A 17,402-nucleotide genomic window follows, 5' to 3' on the forward strand; every position below is an offset into this window, starting at 1 on the left:
GGTTTCTTCGTCTTAGAGCACTTTTTGGCACTGAGACGGTAGTGACTGGTTTGTCTGCACGTTTTATCTAACACTGCCCTCATCTGGTCATTTTAAGAGAATAAACATAAACTTATCTAAATCATTTCACTTCCAATTCACTTTTCTTTCCACGGCCGATAGAAAGATTAAAATGATGACGAGCGGGCAGACTTGCTGTTAGAGGCTGGAATAATCACGCCATACGGAAATGAAAATCACAGGTTATTTTAATTTCTGAGTGGATTGTTCATTTAGTGTGGTTTGCAAAAACACTTTAAAGATCTCTGTATCAAAAAAAAGAGAATTATTTTGTGCCATTACTACTTTGAAATAACATTTGAGAAATACTTTACAATTAAAACATGTCAGCATTACTGCAGATGTACAATATAAAGTCAATCAAATCTACATAATTGATCTATACAATTGCAGCCAACTATGGACTTGCATATATAAAGTACCATAAAACAGCCAGGAAAATAAAAATATGTACATTTTCCTGCTTGAATATTTCAATTATAAACAGAATTATAGGCTCAAAACGTTTACATTTTCTACACACCCAATTAAGGAACGAACGTGCCTTATTAGAAAATAATCTAGTGATATGTGCTCCATGAGAATCATTTAAATGATCAACAAAACACAGTAAGATTCACGCTTTCGGATATTAGGTTGGAATCAGCGCTCAGAGTCTACACACAGAGCACAAACTGTTGATTTAAATAGATCTACAACTGAGTTTTAAATAAGAAACACACTGCTGTACGGAACTCTTTCACATTTTGTCTGAACCTTAAATTACAGTGTATAAGCTCATGTGAGGAGTAAGGCTGGTGCTGTGTGGCACCTTTGGGTAGACATTTGTAGTACCTAACATATAAACACAAGTACTTCCAGAGTTTGGTGGTACCATCAACGGTGTTAATAGGAACTACAATGATCTCTTTATGTGCATAGTCTTCCTGTTCTGCAAGGAAGGAAGGAAATATAATGTGAAGGCAGGTAAAGGCATGGTGAGAGTGGTTTCCCCTGACGGAGACAGTGTGATAACCTTCCAACAGTTATCCTTTCAGTTCAATCTAACACTCTCAGAGCCCCCAGCAGGGGGGGGGGGGGATTTCTCACTCTTTTAGTGTTGGCACCGGGTACCTCCATCATGGACGCACCAACAAACTCCTCCTGTCCTGAATTCCACAGTGTAAGGACTGGAGTATGTCTGAGAACCACCCGTGGTTGAACTGATTTGTGGCTTCTTTCGCTTTGGTTCCAGTTATCAGCAGGCAGACAGTAAAAACGGACCAAATGTTCAGTTCATAGTGTGGAGAGGGACTAGTCTAACTGCTTTGCTGGTCAGCGTGGGCAGCTAAGGCCGATGGAACCTGGTAGAAAGAGAGGGAAAAGGTCAAGAGGTTATTTTAGACCTATTATCGCCGCAAATGTCTTCGGGGTAAAACAATGGAAAATCTTCAGAAGACAAAACAGAACTAATAAAATATTGATGACTCTGCTGAAAAAACTTGGAGAACAGTTGAGGTGAATTATTGATGGGTGCTGTATACAAGCCTGACCGGGTATAGATCCTGCTTTGTTCGTGAACCTCCATCTCTGAACTCTTGAATTCATTGAGCTCCTTGCGGATGGCAGCCTGAGAGGAGACATGAAAGAAACAGCACTTCAGCGGAAATGGTTTTATCCTTTTATAGCAAGGCACAAAAGAAGAAAGGGATTGTGGGATTAAAGCTATGTATTGTTAGATTATTGTTGACTGTTAATGTTCCAGACAAACTAAAAAAAACAACAACATGTTTTTACTTTTTGTACAAATTAAACATGAACTCAAAATGACGTCACTTCCAACATACATAGAATTTCTGTTCCTACATATTTTCTGAGCTCCACTGGACCAGGTAATTCATGGTAAAACTCAGCCATTAAGCAGCGTCTGTACTGCATTCCTAGGATTCCTCCTCGAAACTGAATCTGTTTAGAATGCAAATCCTCTCAGACTTGACCAAAGTACAAAACACACAGGGCTTAGGCTCTCTCTTGCTAAGAAGCTCTGAGCCACAAGAGCCCTGTTAGTATAAAGAGAGGTGTTGAGTGTGCATTTGTGTGTGTGTGTGTGTGTGTGTGTGTGTGTGTGAGGATGTGTTGAGTCTCACCTTGTCAGCAGGAGTCAGCTTGGTCCACGGTTTATCTGCTCGGCGGTCGTAGTCGTGGGCGTGGGTGGACTCGACGTACTCGTGGAAACGCAGGATCTTCCTCGCCTGGAGCTCAGCCACTGTGGGCCTCTGCGACAGCTGATGGCAGAACGAACAGGAGCATGCAAGTCAGGTCTGTCTTAGGTGTCTCTGGGGTTAGTTTCTAGTTCATAATAATAATAATAATAATAGGAAAGTGTATGATACAGTTACTTGGGTGCATCCTGACCTTTCTCGTGAGCCTCCGTTTGATCTCAGATCTCTCTAATCGTCGATCCGCTTCATTCTTAGCTGCAGGAAGAAAAGACATTCTATGAGAGAGGGAAACGCTGCAGCCAGTAAGGTAGATTTCACCCGAGCTGCTGTCGGCACGCCGCGGTAACTGGAATCTTTAATCACCGCCTCGCTCTGCACAAGGCGTTGCATTGTGTCGGTGCGGGTGCGAAGCGTCGTCCTGGCAGAGTCGTTCGAGGACAAGCGAGGCGCAGTGTGGTGGTATGAATCCTGGATCAAAACGTGTTGACAGATTCTGAGAAGTATTATGTTAATACTTGGCTCTGGGATCCAACTTGGCATCACAGTGATGCTGCACTGATGTTTCACCATAGGAGGCTGATTTTCACTATACTCAGTCTGCTCTTAATCTTCACGTTGTTTTAAGAATACACTATGCTTAAAACATGGTGTGGATTCAGACTAGAACTCGGACATATGCACGTTTGTGTGTGTGTGTGCGTGTTTTTAAAGATCCAAACTCAGGGTGTCTGTGGAAACCGAGACCAGATCTGATACCAGTGCTCTACTTTTTCAAATTGAATCCGATAAAGATCATTTCATCATGTGTAAGGTAACGTTAGACTGTGACTATGAAGGCTTGTGCAAATTCAAATGACATGATATGATACTGCACATTAAATCAACCTTATAACGACAGACTCGACCTGTGGATAAAGTGCAGAGAATGTCTAAATCTACTGCAAAACTAAATGGAATAAATATTAGCTAACTATGAATGTCAATGTCAAAACTTCCAGTCTCACAGTAAAGGTCTACCACCGTCTTCACATTAAGATGTATTTATTGTAAAGCACATGCAGAAGTGGCAAAGTATCAGCAGTAATCCATCTCCATCCATCCATTACCATATCATGAACTCCTTCTAGAAAACCCACATTCTGACTGCCCATTTTTCTTTATAAATACCAGTTTGTGGGGGTTTTGGTGCGTAAGCATGGTTTTAGCTCCCTGGAGCTGCACTATTATTCAAATCAGAAATTGTATCGTAATAAAGTCAAATCAGCACCAATATTGTAAAAATTGCTGTGTGTTTAGTGACTATCAATATGCCTGAAGAAAGGAGGGGGGGGGGCATTAGCCAGTGGACGAATGACTAATGCAGACTACTGATTTCAGCAAAAATGAAAAAAATGAAAGGCGTGCTTTTTGATCGTGGTGCAGTGGAATCGAAAATATACGCCTGAATGAGGAAATGAGGGATGGAGGGAGCGATAGATCAGTCTTACCTTGAAGGATGTTCCTCTGCTCCAGCTCGTCTGCTGATGGTCTCTGACTCAGCCGCCTGAAGACACAAAACACTGTTGACTACTCATTTTTCAAGGCTGATATGGATCATTCCAAAAGGAACATATTTCATCTTGGGAAGTGACCCGTTCCATGACAAACTAAAGGTATGAGTGAGTTTTATCCTTGGACTGGATGGAGAGCCTCTCAAACTATATGAATTACACTATAAATAATGTAGGTAATCAGTCAAACACATTCAATTTTACGATAAGGATGTATATCATCCTCATGCGCATCAGTTAGCTGATGTGATGTCAGTCCTTTACCGGTTCAGTGTGGTACCGATCTTGTTCCTCAGTGCCAACCACTGCTCCTTGTTGTGCCAACTCATGTCGTCGTGGTTCTCCTGAGCATCCTTTTCCTCTCTCTCTTGTCTCTCCTGTCTCTCCAGCTTCATGGCTAACGTGTCCTTCCTCATCACACGGCTCGCCAGCCCGCCTGTTACACATATGAGCCATACATTTACACATACAGGTTTCTACAGTGCGGTTCTTACATTAGAAGGGAATATATAAAAAGAAAAATCTAAACTTTCTCCAGTGTATTACTCTTATACATTGTGTTACAAAATCTAAAGTTGAATCAGATCCTGTGTTCTGGTTGAATCCTCATTTCCTGATTACCATCGATCTTAGAAGATTTCTGTTATCGCCAGCCAGTGGGGTAGGAGGCACTCGTTACTCTATTTCCATCATTTCTATGAGTGTCTTCAGTTACAATGCTTTTGGGAAACACCTCTTAAGCTTAAGAGTGTTCATGAAATGGATTTATGATCCTCTTAGCTTTAAGATGCTTTGGGGAAATGGGACCAAGAAGAATTTGATAGGTTAAAACTAGAGCCTCAACTAGCTATTAGTATTTTCTCAAGAAGTAATAAATCACAAATTCCCAGAGTCTAATCGTTAAATAGCTTGTTCTGTCTGACCAGCAGTCAAGAAAAGCAGTGAGGCTTTTCACATTTCACATTAAGTGTTTGGTATTTTTGCTTTAAAATAATTAATTGACTATCAAAATAGTTACTTTCAAACTTTTTTGAAGGTTAAACTGTTATACTTCGAGCTCTATACAGACTGCAAACACTAATTATTTTCATTCTTTTCTTATATAACATGCATGTAGAGAAGAAAAGGGTCTTCAGGCACTCATGTATAACAAGAATAAAAAGATATTCATTCATTCACTCTGAAGAAGACCAGGATGGGGGTTTTTAACCATAATATATATTTTATGATATATTCCTTGTTTTTCTTATTGTCTTATGTTTCTTGCTCTACTTAGCAGAGCCTGGAGATCCTTTCATTCCCTGTGACCAGTTTTTTCATCCTCAAGAGCATCGTAAAGCTTCCCCGAGCTCACTGCATGTGAAGTGAACGCTAGTCACATGCATTTACTGATTCATACAAGCTTTAAATACATGTTTAAAACAAGGATTACTCAGTAAATCGCAAATGAGAAATTTAGCAGTTGGTGTTTTGTCTTAACATTATTTTAAGAGCTTTAAGTGGTATTTTAAACCAGGGCACTTGTATCTACCGTCTCTCCCATATGACCTTAATGTAGCAGTATAAGAAAGACCAACTTACTTGGAGGGCCTTCGTCGTCGTCCTCATCATTATCGTCGTCTCTGTACAGGATGGGGCCGTCAGAGTCAGATTCCTCGTCACTGTCCCCGGGGCCTCCACTCTCAGGGATGACACTCACTCTGTAGTCTCCAATCAAACCCCTCCTGCTGCGGGGCTCCAGGTCAGGCTGGCGAGGAGGCCTCTGAGGCTGAAGCTTCCGCATCTCCTCCTCCATGTCAAAGTCATCGTCTTCGGGCCTGTAAACAAGTACAGCTGTGAGAGACGTCATTCCTTGAGAAAAAACTGGAATACTTTTAGGCTTCTTGTAACTACAATCTGCACGGATGTTCTAATCTGGTATACAGCCGAGTACCATTAGGTACAGTCCCAGGCAATTTGCAACCCTTTTGCCAGGTGAGTGAATAAAGCTCAATTGTTTGCTTAAGAGATTAAACAAGGCGCAGTTCTACATGATTCTTATTTGGCTGCCTGAAGAGTGTTGCTCTCTTGCTGGTGGCCTTGGAGCAACACACCACCTTCAGGTCAACAGCTCAGGAAACAAAGTCCTTAAATCTTTTCGAATTATGAATATTTACTTGGGCAAATTGGGCAGAGCAAATTTCAGAGTATAGATAATAATAAATCCAATAACAGCATTCAATACACAAGTCTCATGTTGTGTCTTGCAAATTCAATGTAAAAAATATATTGAACATCTAATAAATGAATAAAAGAGAGCGACAAACTGTCATCCAAATGCAGCTATTCCCATAAAGCAACCCCTGCTTAAGTTGATTTGGAGAGAAAAGTCAATGATGGGTAATCTTTACATGACCGATTTGTTCCAACACCATGTCTGGAGGAGCCTATTTAAAATCTGGAAGTTTACATCTTTATTTTGGTTTGACCCAGCTGCCACAGCACACTGAGCCACACAGGTGGGGGTCCCTCTTTGACCTGGCCACCCAAGGTTTCTTCCATTTGTTTCCTTTTAAAAAGGACCAGTGTGTAACATTTATGAGGAGCTATTGGCAGAAATGGAATATAATATTTAAGTATGTTTTCATTAGTGTATAATCACCTGAAAATAAGAATCGTTGTGTTTTCGTTACCTTAGAATAAGCTGTTTTTATCTACAGAGGGAGCGGGTCCCCTTCCACGGACACCGCCATGTTGCACTGCCGTGTTTCTACAGTAGCCCAGAACGGACAAACCAAACACTGGCTCTAGATAGGGCCTTTTGCGTTTTTCGTAGCCACCGTAGTTTCTGCTGGAAGGGGGGGGTGATCCGAGCGGTATTCAAATGGATGCAATCTGCAATTTCACCGCTAGATGCCACTAAATCCTACACACTGGAACTTCAAGTCTTTCTTTGTTGGTAATGTCTTACTTTGTTTTGTCCTGTGGCTGATTATTTTATAATTAATCAAAGCAGGCTCTAGCACTTTGGCTGTATAAATAAAGCTATATACATAATTCAACTTGTTTGCATGGACTGTGGAAATTGATGCTCTTTGCTTGAAAATCCGGGTCTTAGTACACTGAGGCGTGAGAATGTAGTGCAACTAACAACAGGAACTAAGTACAGCTAAGTACCAAGTACAAAAAAAAAATGTCAATAATGCAAAGGTTTATGGGTAGAGACAATAACTAATTGAACCATATTATATAACTTGGACAAAACCAAAGTGCTTGACTGTAAGGCTACAATTATTTGCATTATGGATTTCCCTGTAAATTAGTGTCTTGTTTAATCAATTATTTGTTTGGTCTGTAAAATCTCAGAAAATAGTGAAAAAAAGCCTTTTTCACAAGACATAGGATTAATTGATTATCAAAATGGTTATTAATTGAAGTTTCAGGGACTGGAGTATGGATTTGTTTTCACTCTCACTTCCTGCAGAAGACTAACTCAACAGTATCTCAGACTACTGAAACTGCATCTGTCAATAGCTGCCTACTTTGTGAGTCTATGTGACTACAAGTGACAAGCCATGCATTTACTCTCAGTAAGGTTATATGAATTTAACCAAATTAAATGCAAAAATTCTACAAACTGAACTTCTCAACTATGGGTTAAACTAAACAAGGCAAAGTGCTCTTCTTCATTGTCAGCTTTCAAAGCAATGACATTTTCAATTCAATTTTATTTATATAGCGCCAATTCATAACAGAAGTTATCTCATTGCACTTTTCCTATAGAGCAGGTCTAGACCGTACTCTTTATAATATTATTTACAGAGCCATTTTGTTATGTAAAAATGTAATGTACAGTATGTGGGACACTTACAGCCTGAGAGGTTCGATGGTGACGGGGAGAGAGTGCCGTGAGTTACCCCCCACATCGGCGAGGAACTCTGGAGGAGACTCAAACAGTAGTGAGTGGGCCCTCTGGGAGCCGTCTGGGTTGGGCTGAGCTGGGCCGGGGCTGATCAGGGCTCTCTGGATGAGGATGTGAAGGGGGATGGCCGGAGGCTGGCTGGGAGGCTCTGTGGTCGGGCTGGGGGGATCAGCTTGCACGGTGGGCACAGGACCAGAGGAGGAGGTGCTGGGCGGCTGGAGCGACTGGACCCTGGGAGGAGATGGAGGTATATGCAACGGTGGTGAAGGCAGCGACTCAGTGGAGGTCTGAGGAGCTGCTGCATTTGTCTTGTCCTCATTGTTATCTCCTTTAAGGACAGCAGGAGGCATCGGTACAGGGGCAGAGGCCGGGTCAGTGGTGGGAGGCTCTGGGACCTGACTGAGAGGAGAAGGGTCCACAGAATGGCGCTTGGATACAGGCGTCATCCTCTTTGGTGGTGTTGGTGGAGAGCGCTTTGCGGGTGCTGGCACTATGACACCACTGCCAGGCTGTGAAAGCTCCGCTGTTAAAAAAACAGTCAACAATAGTAATCAATACTTCTCATATAGAATGAGGTTCACAAACATAACCTGTAGTCAGAACATGAGGATGCAAATTCAGTCTGTAGCAGGGTGAAGTTAGTTTCATTAACAAAAACAAGCAAAGAAGTATGTAATATGTCAATATCAGCTTTAGTCAGGGAGCAAAGAAGATGTTCCTGTTACTGCTGAGCTGGCTGCTGAGTCAGTGGAGGTTGACACACAAATATTAACACACAACTGTATAAACAGTCTGTAATGAGCATCCACTGGGATCAACAAACACATTCAGTGCAATCCAGCACACTAGATGCCCATCCAATGTCCATGCAATATTGTCTTGGCAGCATTTAGAGTTAAGTTAGTTGAGCTGAAAACAGCTCCAATGCTTGCAATACACATGCGATGCAGTATTGGTGTTAAAATGGAGGCGAGGTATTCCATGTGCTGTGAGGGTGGTGAATCTATGCGACCAGTCTGCAGGCTCTATTACGATGGACTGAGATCTGGCGCCCCGCTGGGTACCTGAGCAGGTCTGGCCAGCGTTGTGCCGCAGGTATACAGGTAGAGAAAGGTACAGGCCAAGCTCACTCTGGCGTCTCCAGCTGGTCCAGTAACAAGGCTGCCTGACCTTACAGCCCCTGTTCAACGAGGAAGCTGGCAAAAATGAGTGGAGATGTCAGGGACAGGGCTGGCTTTACATTCCAAGCTGGGAGAGAAATACAAGAGGCTGGTTTCGGATAATGGTTGTCTTGGTTTTTCCCTGTTTCAGCTTATTCATCCCTATTAGAGCTAGGCCGATATCAGCTTATTGCAGATATTTCGTGTGGTATGTGTTGGCTGATTTTTTAAATTGCTTCAAACCTTGTTTAACAGTTCTGTACTGAAATTTAAAAAAAAAAATAAAAAAAAAAATAGTGTCACTTTTACAGAGCTTCTCCACCAGGGAGCACTGACAAGTTGATTTTTCAAATGTAAAATGTGTCAGTAATTTTTTCAACATAAACACATAACAAATCGGCAGATATATCATGATCTGATTTTTCCCCAATATTAATATCAGTATCAGCCTCATAAGTTCAGTGTCGATCAGGCTACAATCCCTATGATATATTCCACAAAAAACTTTTCTTGTGAGAAAACATAATTTACAATATGTAATATGAACTTAGTATCCAACACATTGGAAAGAAAGGGACATTTCCTACATGAGGCATGTGTGTGTGTGGGCGCATGCACAAAGTTTCAACAGTCCAATACACTGAAACAGACACTCTTCAGACAAACGCCTGTAGACTGTGAATGTAACAGTGTGAAATGAAATGTAGTAGCATATGCTACCTAACAAATGGTAGTGGAATGTCTCACTGCCACAAACACTGCTTCACAGAGACAGTACTGGGATGGGCTGTAAACGAGCTGCTGTGGCATGCTGGGACAAAGGATATGAAATACTAAAAGCCAATCAGTTTCTATCTAACCACCCGAAAAGTGCTGGCAATGCATAAATGGTGTGAAGACAAGCCGGTGCATGTCTTCTCTTCTGAGACTGGTGGCTGTACACACTGAAACTGCACACTAACAACATACTGGAAAACGCCAACACAGCAACGAGCCACTACCTCCCTGTGAGACTCAGGTCACACTTAGATTTGGGAAAGGACTCAAGTTCTTTACGGCCAATACTTAAAAGTGCTTGATAATGTACTATGTGGATGTTGCTTTTTATTTTAGAAATGAAGTTATGAACTTGATGGAAAACAAAGTAACATCTGCATCTTTGAAATAGGTGTGGACACGGCACTGCACCCAACATACCATGTAAATCCTGTCCTTAACTGACACCACTTTTCTGTTTGAATGAAAGAGCTTTTGATCTACAAGAATATTAACATTAACTGCTATGTTGTAACTAATTAGTTTCACACTGAATTAACCACTACTTATGCTACAACTTAACCAAGTAGACCATAATCAAAACATTGTCACAGAGAAAGACGTTTCATCCAGCGCAGCATTCAGGTCTACTACCAACTAGTGACAGAAATTAGGATGCCTACAACAGTCCGTTTTGTTGAAACAGCTAAAGTAGAAGGCACTCTCCTATGGGGGACTGCTGTGTGATAAAACCTTCATGGGAAAAAATAAACATATGGAAGAAAAACATTTGCCCTAAGTTTATTGTGTGATTTCTTTTAATGTACCTGGATTGAATCAAATACAGGCAAATATATTATGTATAGGTCTGGTGTTATGTCCTTAGAGACTGGGAGTCCAAATGTGGCATCATTTAAAAACTGGTTGGACTGCATGTTTGTCTGTCTGTATTACACGTGAATATGGAAGTCGTTACAAGTTTCTCTTACAAATAAGTGGTGTCAGTGACAATTCCCAAGAGAATGCAGTATAAAATCACACTCCAAATAATGGGAACTGTACAGCACAATAAGGAGCGTGCATGTGAGTGTCTTCATGAATGTAAATAGATGTAGTCTGTCACAGGCTATGTGCTCCCTGTGTAAATATTGAAGAAAAACTTCAATATCTGGCTCTTCTATCATTAGTCTCTCCCATCTCTCTAACCATGACAACGGTTAATAAGGAATGACTTACACCTGCTCTGGGGAGGTGTACATTTTAAGTTCTATCTTGATGTTGTCACTAACTTGCGTGGTGCAACGTGTTTTTACTAAGTTATAGCTTAACTCCTCCACTACGTTCAAACCTAGCTACAGTATGTTTGAGATCACACATTGCTGGTGCAACAGGCTGCTAACTCTCAAGTGTCAGCATCAGATCATCCCACAAGTACATGACCACCACCAATACATTTTTCATCTTATGGGAAACACTGCAACAGTATTTTGGGTTGGTGCTAGAATGGCCAAGCGGTCTATGGCCCACTGTGGGGGAGATTGTTTCAATCTAGCATTTGACATGCAATTTGATACCATTGTTTTTTTCCCAAAGACTCAATAAACAGTTTCCCTTTCCTGCAAAGCTCATTTTGGAGGTTGTTTGACTAAAAGTATAAAGAAAGACACACAAAGACCAAAGCAGCTGTTTACAGAGAGAGGCTTATTTTACGTGTCCTATAAAACTGTAGAAGCAGACGCCAACAAACTCACCAAGCAGTGCAGGGTTGCTGTTGCGGTTGGTGGGTTTGGGTGGAGGGACAGGAGGCTGTTTGGCATGGGGGGGGACAGGGGGTGGCGTGACAGAGTCAGCTGGCGCAGGAGCAGGGAGGGAGGGTCGAGGTGGGTCGTCAGCTATTAGGGAGACTGTTCTCGGCGGCTTGGCCACAGCAATAGCAGCAGAGGAGGAGGAGGAGGAAGAAGAGGAGGATGATGAAGAAGAGGAGGGTGTTGGACTCCTGCCGGACTCAATGGAGGCAGCAGTGAGACATTTAGGGGGAAGCAGAGCCTGTTTAGGTGGGAGAGGTTCCTGCTGAGAGTCCTGTGCTGGATGAGGGTCAGGGGCAAAGCGGACACCAGCGGACTCTACAGAGGAGGTACATACACAAACACACACACACACAAACACACACACACATTAAAGGAGAGATCACAACAACAAGGTTTCTACTGTTGCTCTACTCTATGGAAAACTAAGTACAAGGGAAACACAAAAGGGTTATCACATACAGTAAAACACTGAAGGAAGAGCTAAAGTGTTAGTGAACCTTAAAGTGTTAGTTTCAGAGCTTACCCAGAGATCAACTCTGATCAAGGTTCTACACTTGTTAGAGGATGAGAGTAACATGAATCAGATGATCTAAAGGTCACACAGAGCAAGCACGGAGAAAGATCAAAGAAGCACAGAGGTGTCCTACTGATTTGTTCTCCCCTCTTTTCATGTTCACCTAAATCCATATTTACTGTTTCAGTTTGTTGAGGCTTTCAGATTGAGCTTGTTAGCTTCATAATCCCTGTCTAAATTACAGTTACCCAAAATGCACCACCAGGAGACTTTGGTTTACACACATGCTGGCATTTCATCATAGCAAAACATTCACTGACTGACTGTTTACGAGGAAAATGGTGCGCAGTACCCAAGAGACGGGACGGGACGTCTGCATGTTAGCTCACATGCCATCCTGACATAACAAATACAAGTACAAACAGGACATAAATGTTTCATTTACTGACACTAGTGAATAATGCAGTGTGCAATAAAAGACATTGAAATCTCACCCTCAAGGGTGAGGAGGAAGATATTCTATTTTTGGATGATACCCATCATGCGACCAAAGAAGGAGCTTTTGACAAAAACACACGCTAGTCAAAGTTATAAAACACACATTTAACTGATATCTTGTCATTTCTATTAGTGAAAAAAAAAAGTATCCACTTCTCTGCATTGTACAGTGTACTGGCTGACAAAAAGTTGTTGCTATTCATCTTGATATCACTGCACTTAGTTATCACTTGAAACATCAAAGTCACTGTCCTAGTGAGACAGGCTTAGCAGCAGTTCAGTTCTGTTTCCCCTTTTAGGAATGCAGATCTGATTCACTTTGAGGCTGTGAGATTGCCATAGCACCATCACTACAATAAATGTCTGACTGGTACATTATTATGCCATGTTGCACATTTATTATAGAAATGGAGCAACTGTTAAAGGACAGGTTTACATTTTTTCGAGTCTGTCTTAAAACAAACACTCACATGCATATATGTTTGTGCTGGCCATTAAAAGATTCCTTGCTAAAATACCACTAAAAAGTCTGGAAAAAATACATTCCCAAGTTTACCTGAAGTTCATATAAGGCCTCAGCAGTCTTCGTTAATCAAATCACGTGGGTGTTTCTTTGCTGAGCAGCAATGGAGGGACAGTAACACAAGGAGGGAATTTTGTACTAAAAAAAGAACATTGGAAGATACCCACTTGATTTGATTAACTCAAAGTCTCATATTAGCTTCGATAAACTTTGGAATACATTTTTGCACAGAACGAGGAACCTACCCTTTCATTCACTTCATGATACAGGGGTATGATGGGAAGGTTTAAACTGGAAATGGCAGTTCTACCTAAATCGCAAAAGCACAAAAGTGTCTAGCTCCTGGAAATGAGTCAATTGCTATGCAATCATTTATCTAAACTGATTAGGTTTACATTCTTTGACTGACTGTGAGTTTGAGCAACATTGTCATGAGAAGGTTTGTTCTGAAAATGGCTTTGCTGGGTCACAAAATATCAATTTGTGTAAAGTCACAGTAAATCCTAATCTTGCTCCAAGTTGTTTTCACTAACAATCTTCACCAGCTTTGGAAACATGAAAGAAAACACAATCATACTTCTTGTAGTCTCAAAATGGTATCTATGTAATCAAAATGCATTAAGCTTTTTGTGGAGATCTATACACATCGGCTCTGGTGGTAGCTCCAGCTCCAGAGCCTGCGCATGTAGTCTAGTTTAAAGGTTTGCACTCTGCATCACTGCTCAATCTTTGACAGGACCAATAGAAACACAGATATTTAGGGGAGTTATGGATAATAATTATTTTTTCGCCCCAGCAGAAATAGTTCTCTTTGCATGATTAGAGCTGGAAAAAATAGAGGCAAGTTTGTGTGCATCATCCAGTTTTCATAGTGTTGTAATCAACTAAGTTAAAAAGTGTGCCAAAATAACGTTTCTTACTAGCGGTTTCTCATTGTCATGGCACCACTGAATGCCACAAACCTGCAGGTTGAAAAGTAGAAAAACACAGGCTAGGTTAGCTAGCATAATTCAACAAAAAAGAGAGATGTTACCTGAGCGTTCTCTGAACTCTGCAGCTGGGATGTATCTGGGCAGGGTGCTACTCCTGTCAGCCTCTGAGGCTGGGCGAGACCTCTTGTTGTCCTCTGAGGAGCTCTTCTGTAGCCGCAAGTCCATCTCAGAGACAGGCCTAGCTATAGGCCGAGAGTTATCCACAGGCCGCTGAGGCGCCGGCTTTTCTCTCCTCTCCTCCCTCTTTTCCCGCTCATCTCGTCGCTCTCTTTCATTTCTCTTGACCCAGTCACCCCCCTTGTCCCTATCCTCTCTCCTCTCTCTGTCTTCTCGCCTGTTTCGGTCATCCCTCCTGTCCCCATCATCTCTTTCAACTCTCACGTCTTTCCTCTCCCTCTCTTCTCTGTCATCTTTTCTGTCATCTCTGCTCTCTCTCCTTTCCTTCTCAAGCCGCCGATCCCTATCTTCTCTTCTGTCCCTGTCGTCCCTCCTTTCCTTCTCATCACGATCCCTGCGTTCCCTCTCGTCCCGATCTCTCCGTTCCCTCTCGTCACGATCCTTCCGTTCCCTATTGTCTTTCTCTGTTCTTTCATCTCTCCTCTCTCTGTCATCTCTCAGTTCTCGCCTTTCTCTGAAGTCTCTGTCTTCCCTTCGGTCAACTCCTCCATCCCTTTCCCTTTCCTCTCGCCAGTCCCTTCTTTCCATATCTTCCCTGTTCTTCCTTCCTCTGTCATCCTTCTCATCTTTGCCATCTCTCCTCTCTTCTCTGCGGTATCTATCATCTTGAGGAGGTCCTCTGGGTAAAGATCCGCCTCTCTTATCGACATCTGATGGCAGACGGCTACGTCTGTCTACGTCGACAGTAAGCCGTGCATGAGAGTCCACATCCAGAGGTGCCCGGTTACTTCGGGAGGCATCAGACGGCACTCTGCTTCGACGTTCATCTGCTTGGGGCGGCCTGAGGGAATTCACCTTGATGTCAGATTCCCCTCGAGACACTCGCACCCCTGCTTCCGACACCCTGTCCAGGTCCATCGGCACAGGGTGCCCATTTTTCACTGGTGGAGCTTTGGAGTGGTTTACAACATTGCTCTCTGTCCCATGAAGATACAAACAGTGAAATACAGTTAGTGTCATCAAAGATGAAGCCAGTTTATCCATAGAATATTCTTTAACAAAACCAACTAAAGCTTGACCTACCATTCTCTGGGATATCTATTAGAACCCCTCTTTCAATCAGCTCTTTGCGACTTTTTCTAACAGAAATCTTTCTTTCCAATGCTGAAAAAAGGAAAAAAAATATTATATATTTTTTTAATATATATATATATATATAGCATTAATTAATGCACACAATGGGTGAAAATCATAAGCCCTTGTACTCAGCATACCTATCGATGTTTCAGTGAACTTTTCACTTGGCTTCTTCTTTCTCCATTTCCAGGGCTTGAAGATCTTTCCCATTTTGGAGAACTTGCCTTTGCGTTTGGTTGGAGGTGTTCCCCCACCAGAGTTTCCTTCTTCACCCACTGTTGTGCTGTGTTGCAGGTCGACCTCATCATCTGCATGAACATGACATAGTGGCAAACAACAGATGACTCAAAGTTTGACTTGTGGAAAATATTTTTTTGATTGAAGCCAATATTGCAGACAACCAAAAACTGTAGTCGTAGCAGTAACAAACCTCTTAACAGCATTGGGTCTTTGGGAGACAAAAACTTGGCATTCAACAGGATAACAGTAATTACTGCAATAACAGTCAAGCTTGGTTGTGCAAATTCCCCACACACAATTGTGTGTATTGTTCGGAGATGCGCAGAGAAACCTGTCTCAACAAGATCTATACACACTCGAACAGTCGCACATCAGTTACACGTGTAAAAAGCTGCGACTGAACAACAACTGTGGACCCCAGGAAGAGTAGCTACTGTTATTACTGTAGCTAATGGGGATCTAAATAAACAAACAATAATTTAATAACAGTGCACTTCAGAATTTATTGCACTGCTCACCCCCCCAAACAGAACAGTTCATTGTGCTGAAGTGATGTGTAACTGATAAGCCCCTGCTATGTTGTATTGGCAAACCCACATATTCTTTAGGCTTATCACAGAGTTCTTGGAAAGCCTCTATTACAAATTGGGCACAGTAAATAGGGCCTAAGTTGAAAATGACAACATATTCCTTTAGGGCCTTTCTTTAGATTTTTCATTGAGCATGCATGAATTAGCTACAGGATATAAACAAACAGCATTATATCCAACACATCAGCAGGCTATAATTCCATATCTGGCTGCTATACAGGCAAATATCAACCTGATGTATTAGCAATTCAATATAAAAAGGTTCATCACTGAGAATCCACAGAAAATACTCTAAAATAAAAACAAAATGCTCCCTCTTTTCTGGCTGCAACAGTCAAAATGATTAGATTCCTGATCAGGTATGCATGCCCATTCATAGGGAGGGCTCCAGCTCTACGCTGCAACTTCAATTACCTGTTATAATAAAGGATCAAATGTCAAAACAAAGTTGGTCCAAATTCGACTCTTACTGCCCGCTCAGTTGTCTCATCTGTCACATAAAAGGAGTCAGACAGTGAAATATGGGCACAGCTTCCTCTCTATTATTTATGTTTAATTAATTTAACTAATGTGGTTTTTGCCAAAATAGTGATGGGTATAGGATCACATAACATCCTCTGCATTTGTTATGGACCATCAATATCAAAAGTTTAGATATTCTTGTTTTAAACCAGAGTATTGCAAAATAAGCACACAACTGTGACAGAAACCATGACTCAAAGTTGGTCGTGCGCTATTGAAAATCCTAACCAGCTGGGTGTGAAACCGCAACCATAATTCTTAGGCGATGAGTCGTGTGGCAGCAGTTACACAACACTGTGCAGCATGGCAGCAAGCATAGAGCCATGTAGAAGGTCTGTGGTTTAAGTGCAGGCAGGAGGGAGGGAGGGAGGGAGACTTAACCACTTTTTCACAAGTTAATGTACAGGAGACCAGGGAGCTCATGTTCTCATTAGAGCAGTTACACTATGTGACAGTGTGAAAGGGGCATGCGTGATGGGGAGACTCACATCCAGTTATGATGAAAAAGAAATGTGTGCAATAGAGGTGGAATGACCGGCTAATGTGTCATGTGGACTTCAATCTAACTGCATGATTGAATTTTAATATTTGGCGGTTGTTGACTTCTGTATATACATACTCAAGGTCATATGACACAACTTTGTCCATTTTAGGAGGCCAGAAAAAACCCATTCTGTATAAAAAGCCTGTGTGTGTTTGGCAGCTCAATTTTACATTTCTCTTTTAATTTGTAAGAGAACTTTGTCTTCTAAGTACAGTCATTTAAAAAAGGCTGAATGGAACTTTTCAACTTACTGAATTTACAGACCCTCCTTGGTAGATACGCCAATTAA

At 41.8% G+C, this 17,402-nt stretch overlaps 1 protein-coding gene across 7 annotated transcripts in view; it reads right to left on the bottom strand.

Moving 5' to 3' along the window:
- Nucleotides 1-230: 230 nt before the first annotated feature.
- Nucleotides 231-17,402, bottom strand: part of phactr4a (phosphatase and actin regulator 4a) — a 32,219-nt gene continuing 15,047 nt past the window's right edge. For 4 of the 7 annotated variants that reach the window (XM_044171037.1, XM_044171038.1, XM_044171036.1 and 1 more), the window contains 13 exons: nucleotides 15,355-15,525; nucleotides 15,164-15,244; nucleotides 14,005-15,057; nucleotides 11,380-11,751; nucleotides 8,777-8,908; nucleotides 7,662-8,235; nucleotides 5,393-5,628; nucleotides 4,076-4,247; nucleotides 3,749-3,804; nucleotides 2,455-2,516; nucleotides 2,187-2,324; nucleotides 1,593-1,669; nucleotides 231-1,403 (listed from right to left, as the gene is read on the bottom strand). In XM_044171037.1, the coding sequence (XP_044026972.1) occupies nucleotides 1,388-1,403; nucleotides 1,593-1,669; nucleotides 2,187-2,324; nucleotides 2,455-2,516; nucleotides 3,749-3,804; nucleotides 4,076-4,247; nucleotides 5,393-5,628; nucleotides 7,662-8,235; nucleotides 8,777-8,908; nucleotides 11,380-11,751; nucleotides 14,005-15,057; nucleotides 15,164-15,244; nucleotides 15,355-15,525 (3,140 nt within the window). In that variant the 3' untranslated portion in view covers nucleotides 231-1,387. The remainder of the gene's footprint in view (nucleotides 1,404-1,592; nucleotides 1,670-2,186; nucleotides 2,325-2,454; nucleotides 2,517-3,748; nucleotides 3,805-4,075; nucleotides 4,248-5,392; nucleotides 5,629-7,661; nucleotides 8,236-8,776; nucleotides 8,909-11,379; nucleotides 11,752-14,004; nucleotides 15,058-15,163; nucleotides 15,245-15,354; nucleotides 15,526-17,402) is intronic. The other 3 variants (XM_044171040.1, XM_044171039.1, XM_044171041.1) reach the window with 2 other exon arrangements.

Source organism: Siniperca chuatsi, linkage group LG17, assembly GCF_020085105.1.
Source record: "Siniperca chuatsi isolate FFG_IHB_CAS linkage group LG17, ASM2008510v1, whole genome shotgun sequence".
In the NCBI taxonomy this organism is placed as follows: domain Eukaryota; kingdom Metazoa; phylum Chordata; class Actinopteri; order Centrarchiformes; family Sinipercidae; genus Siniperca; species Siniperca chuatsi.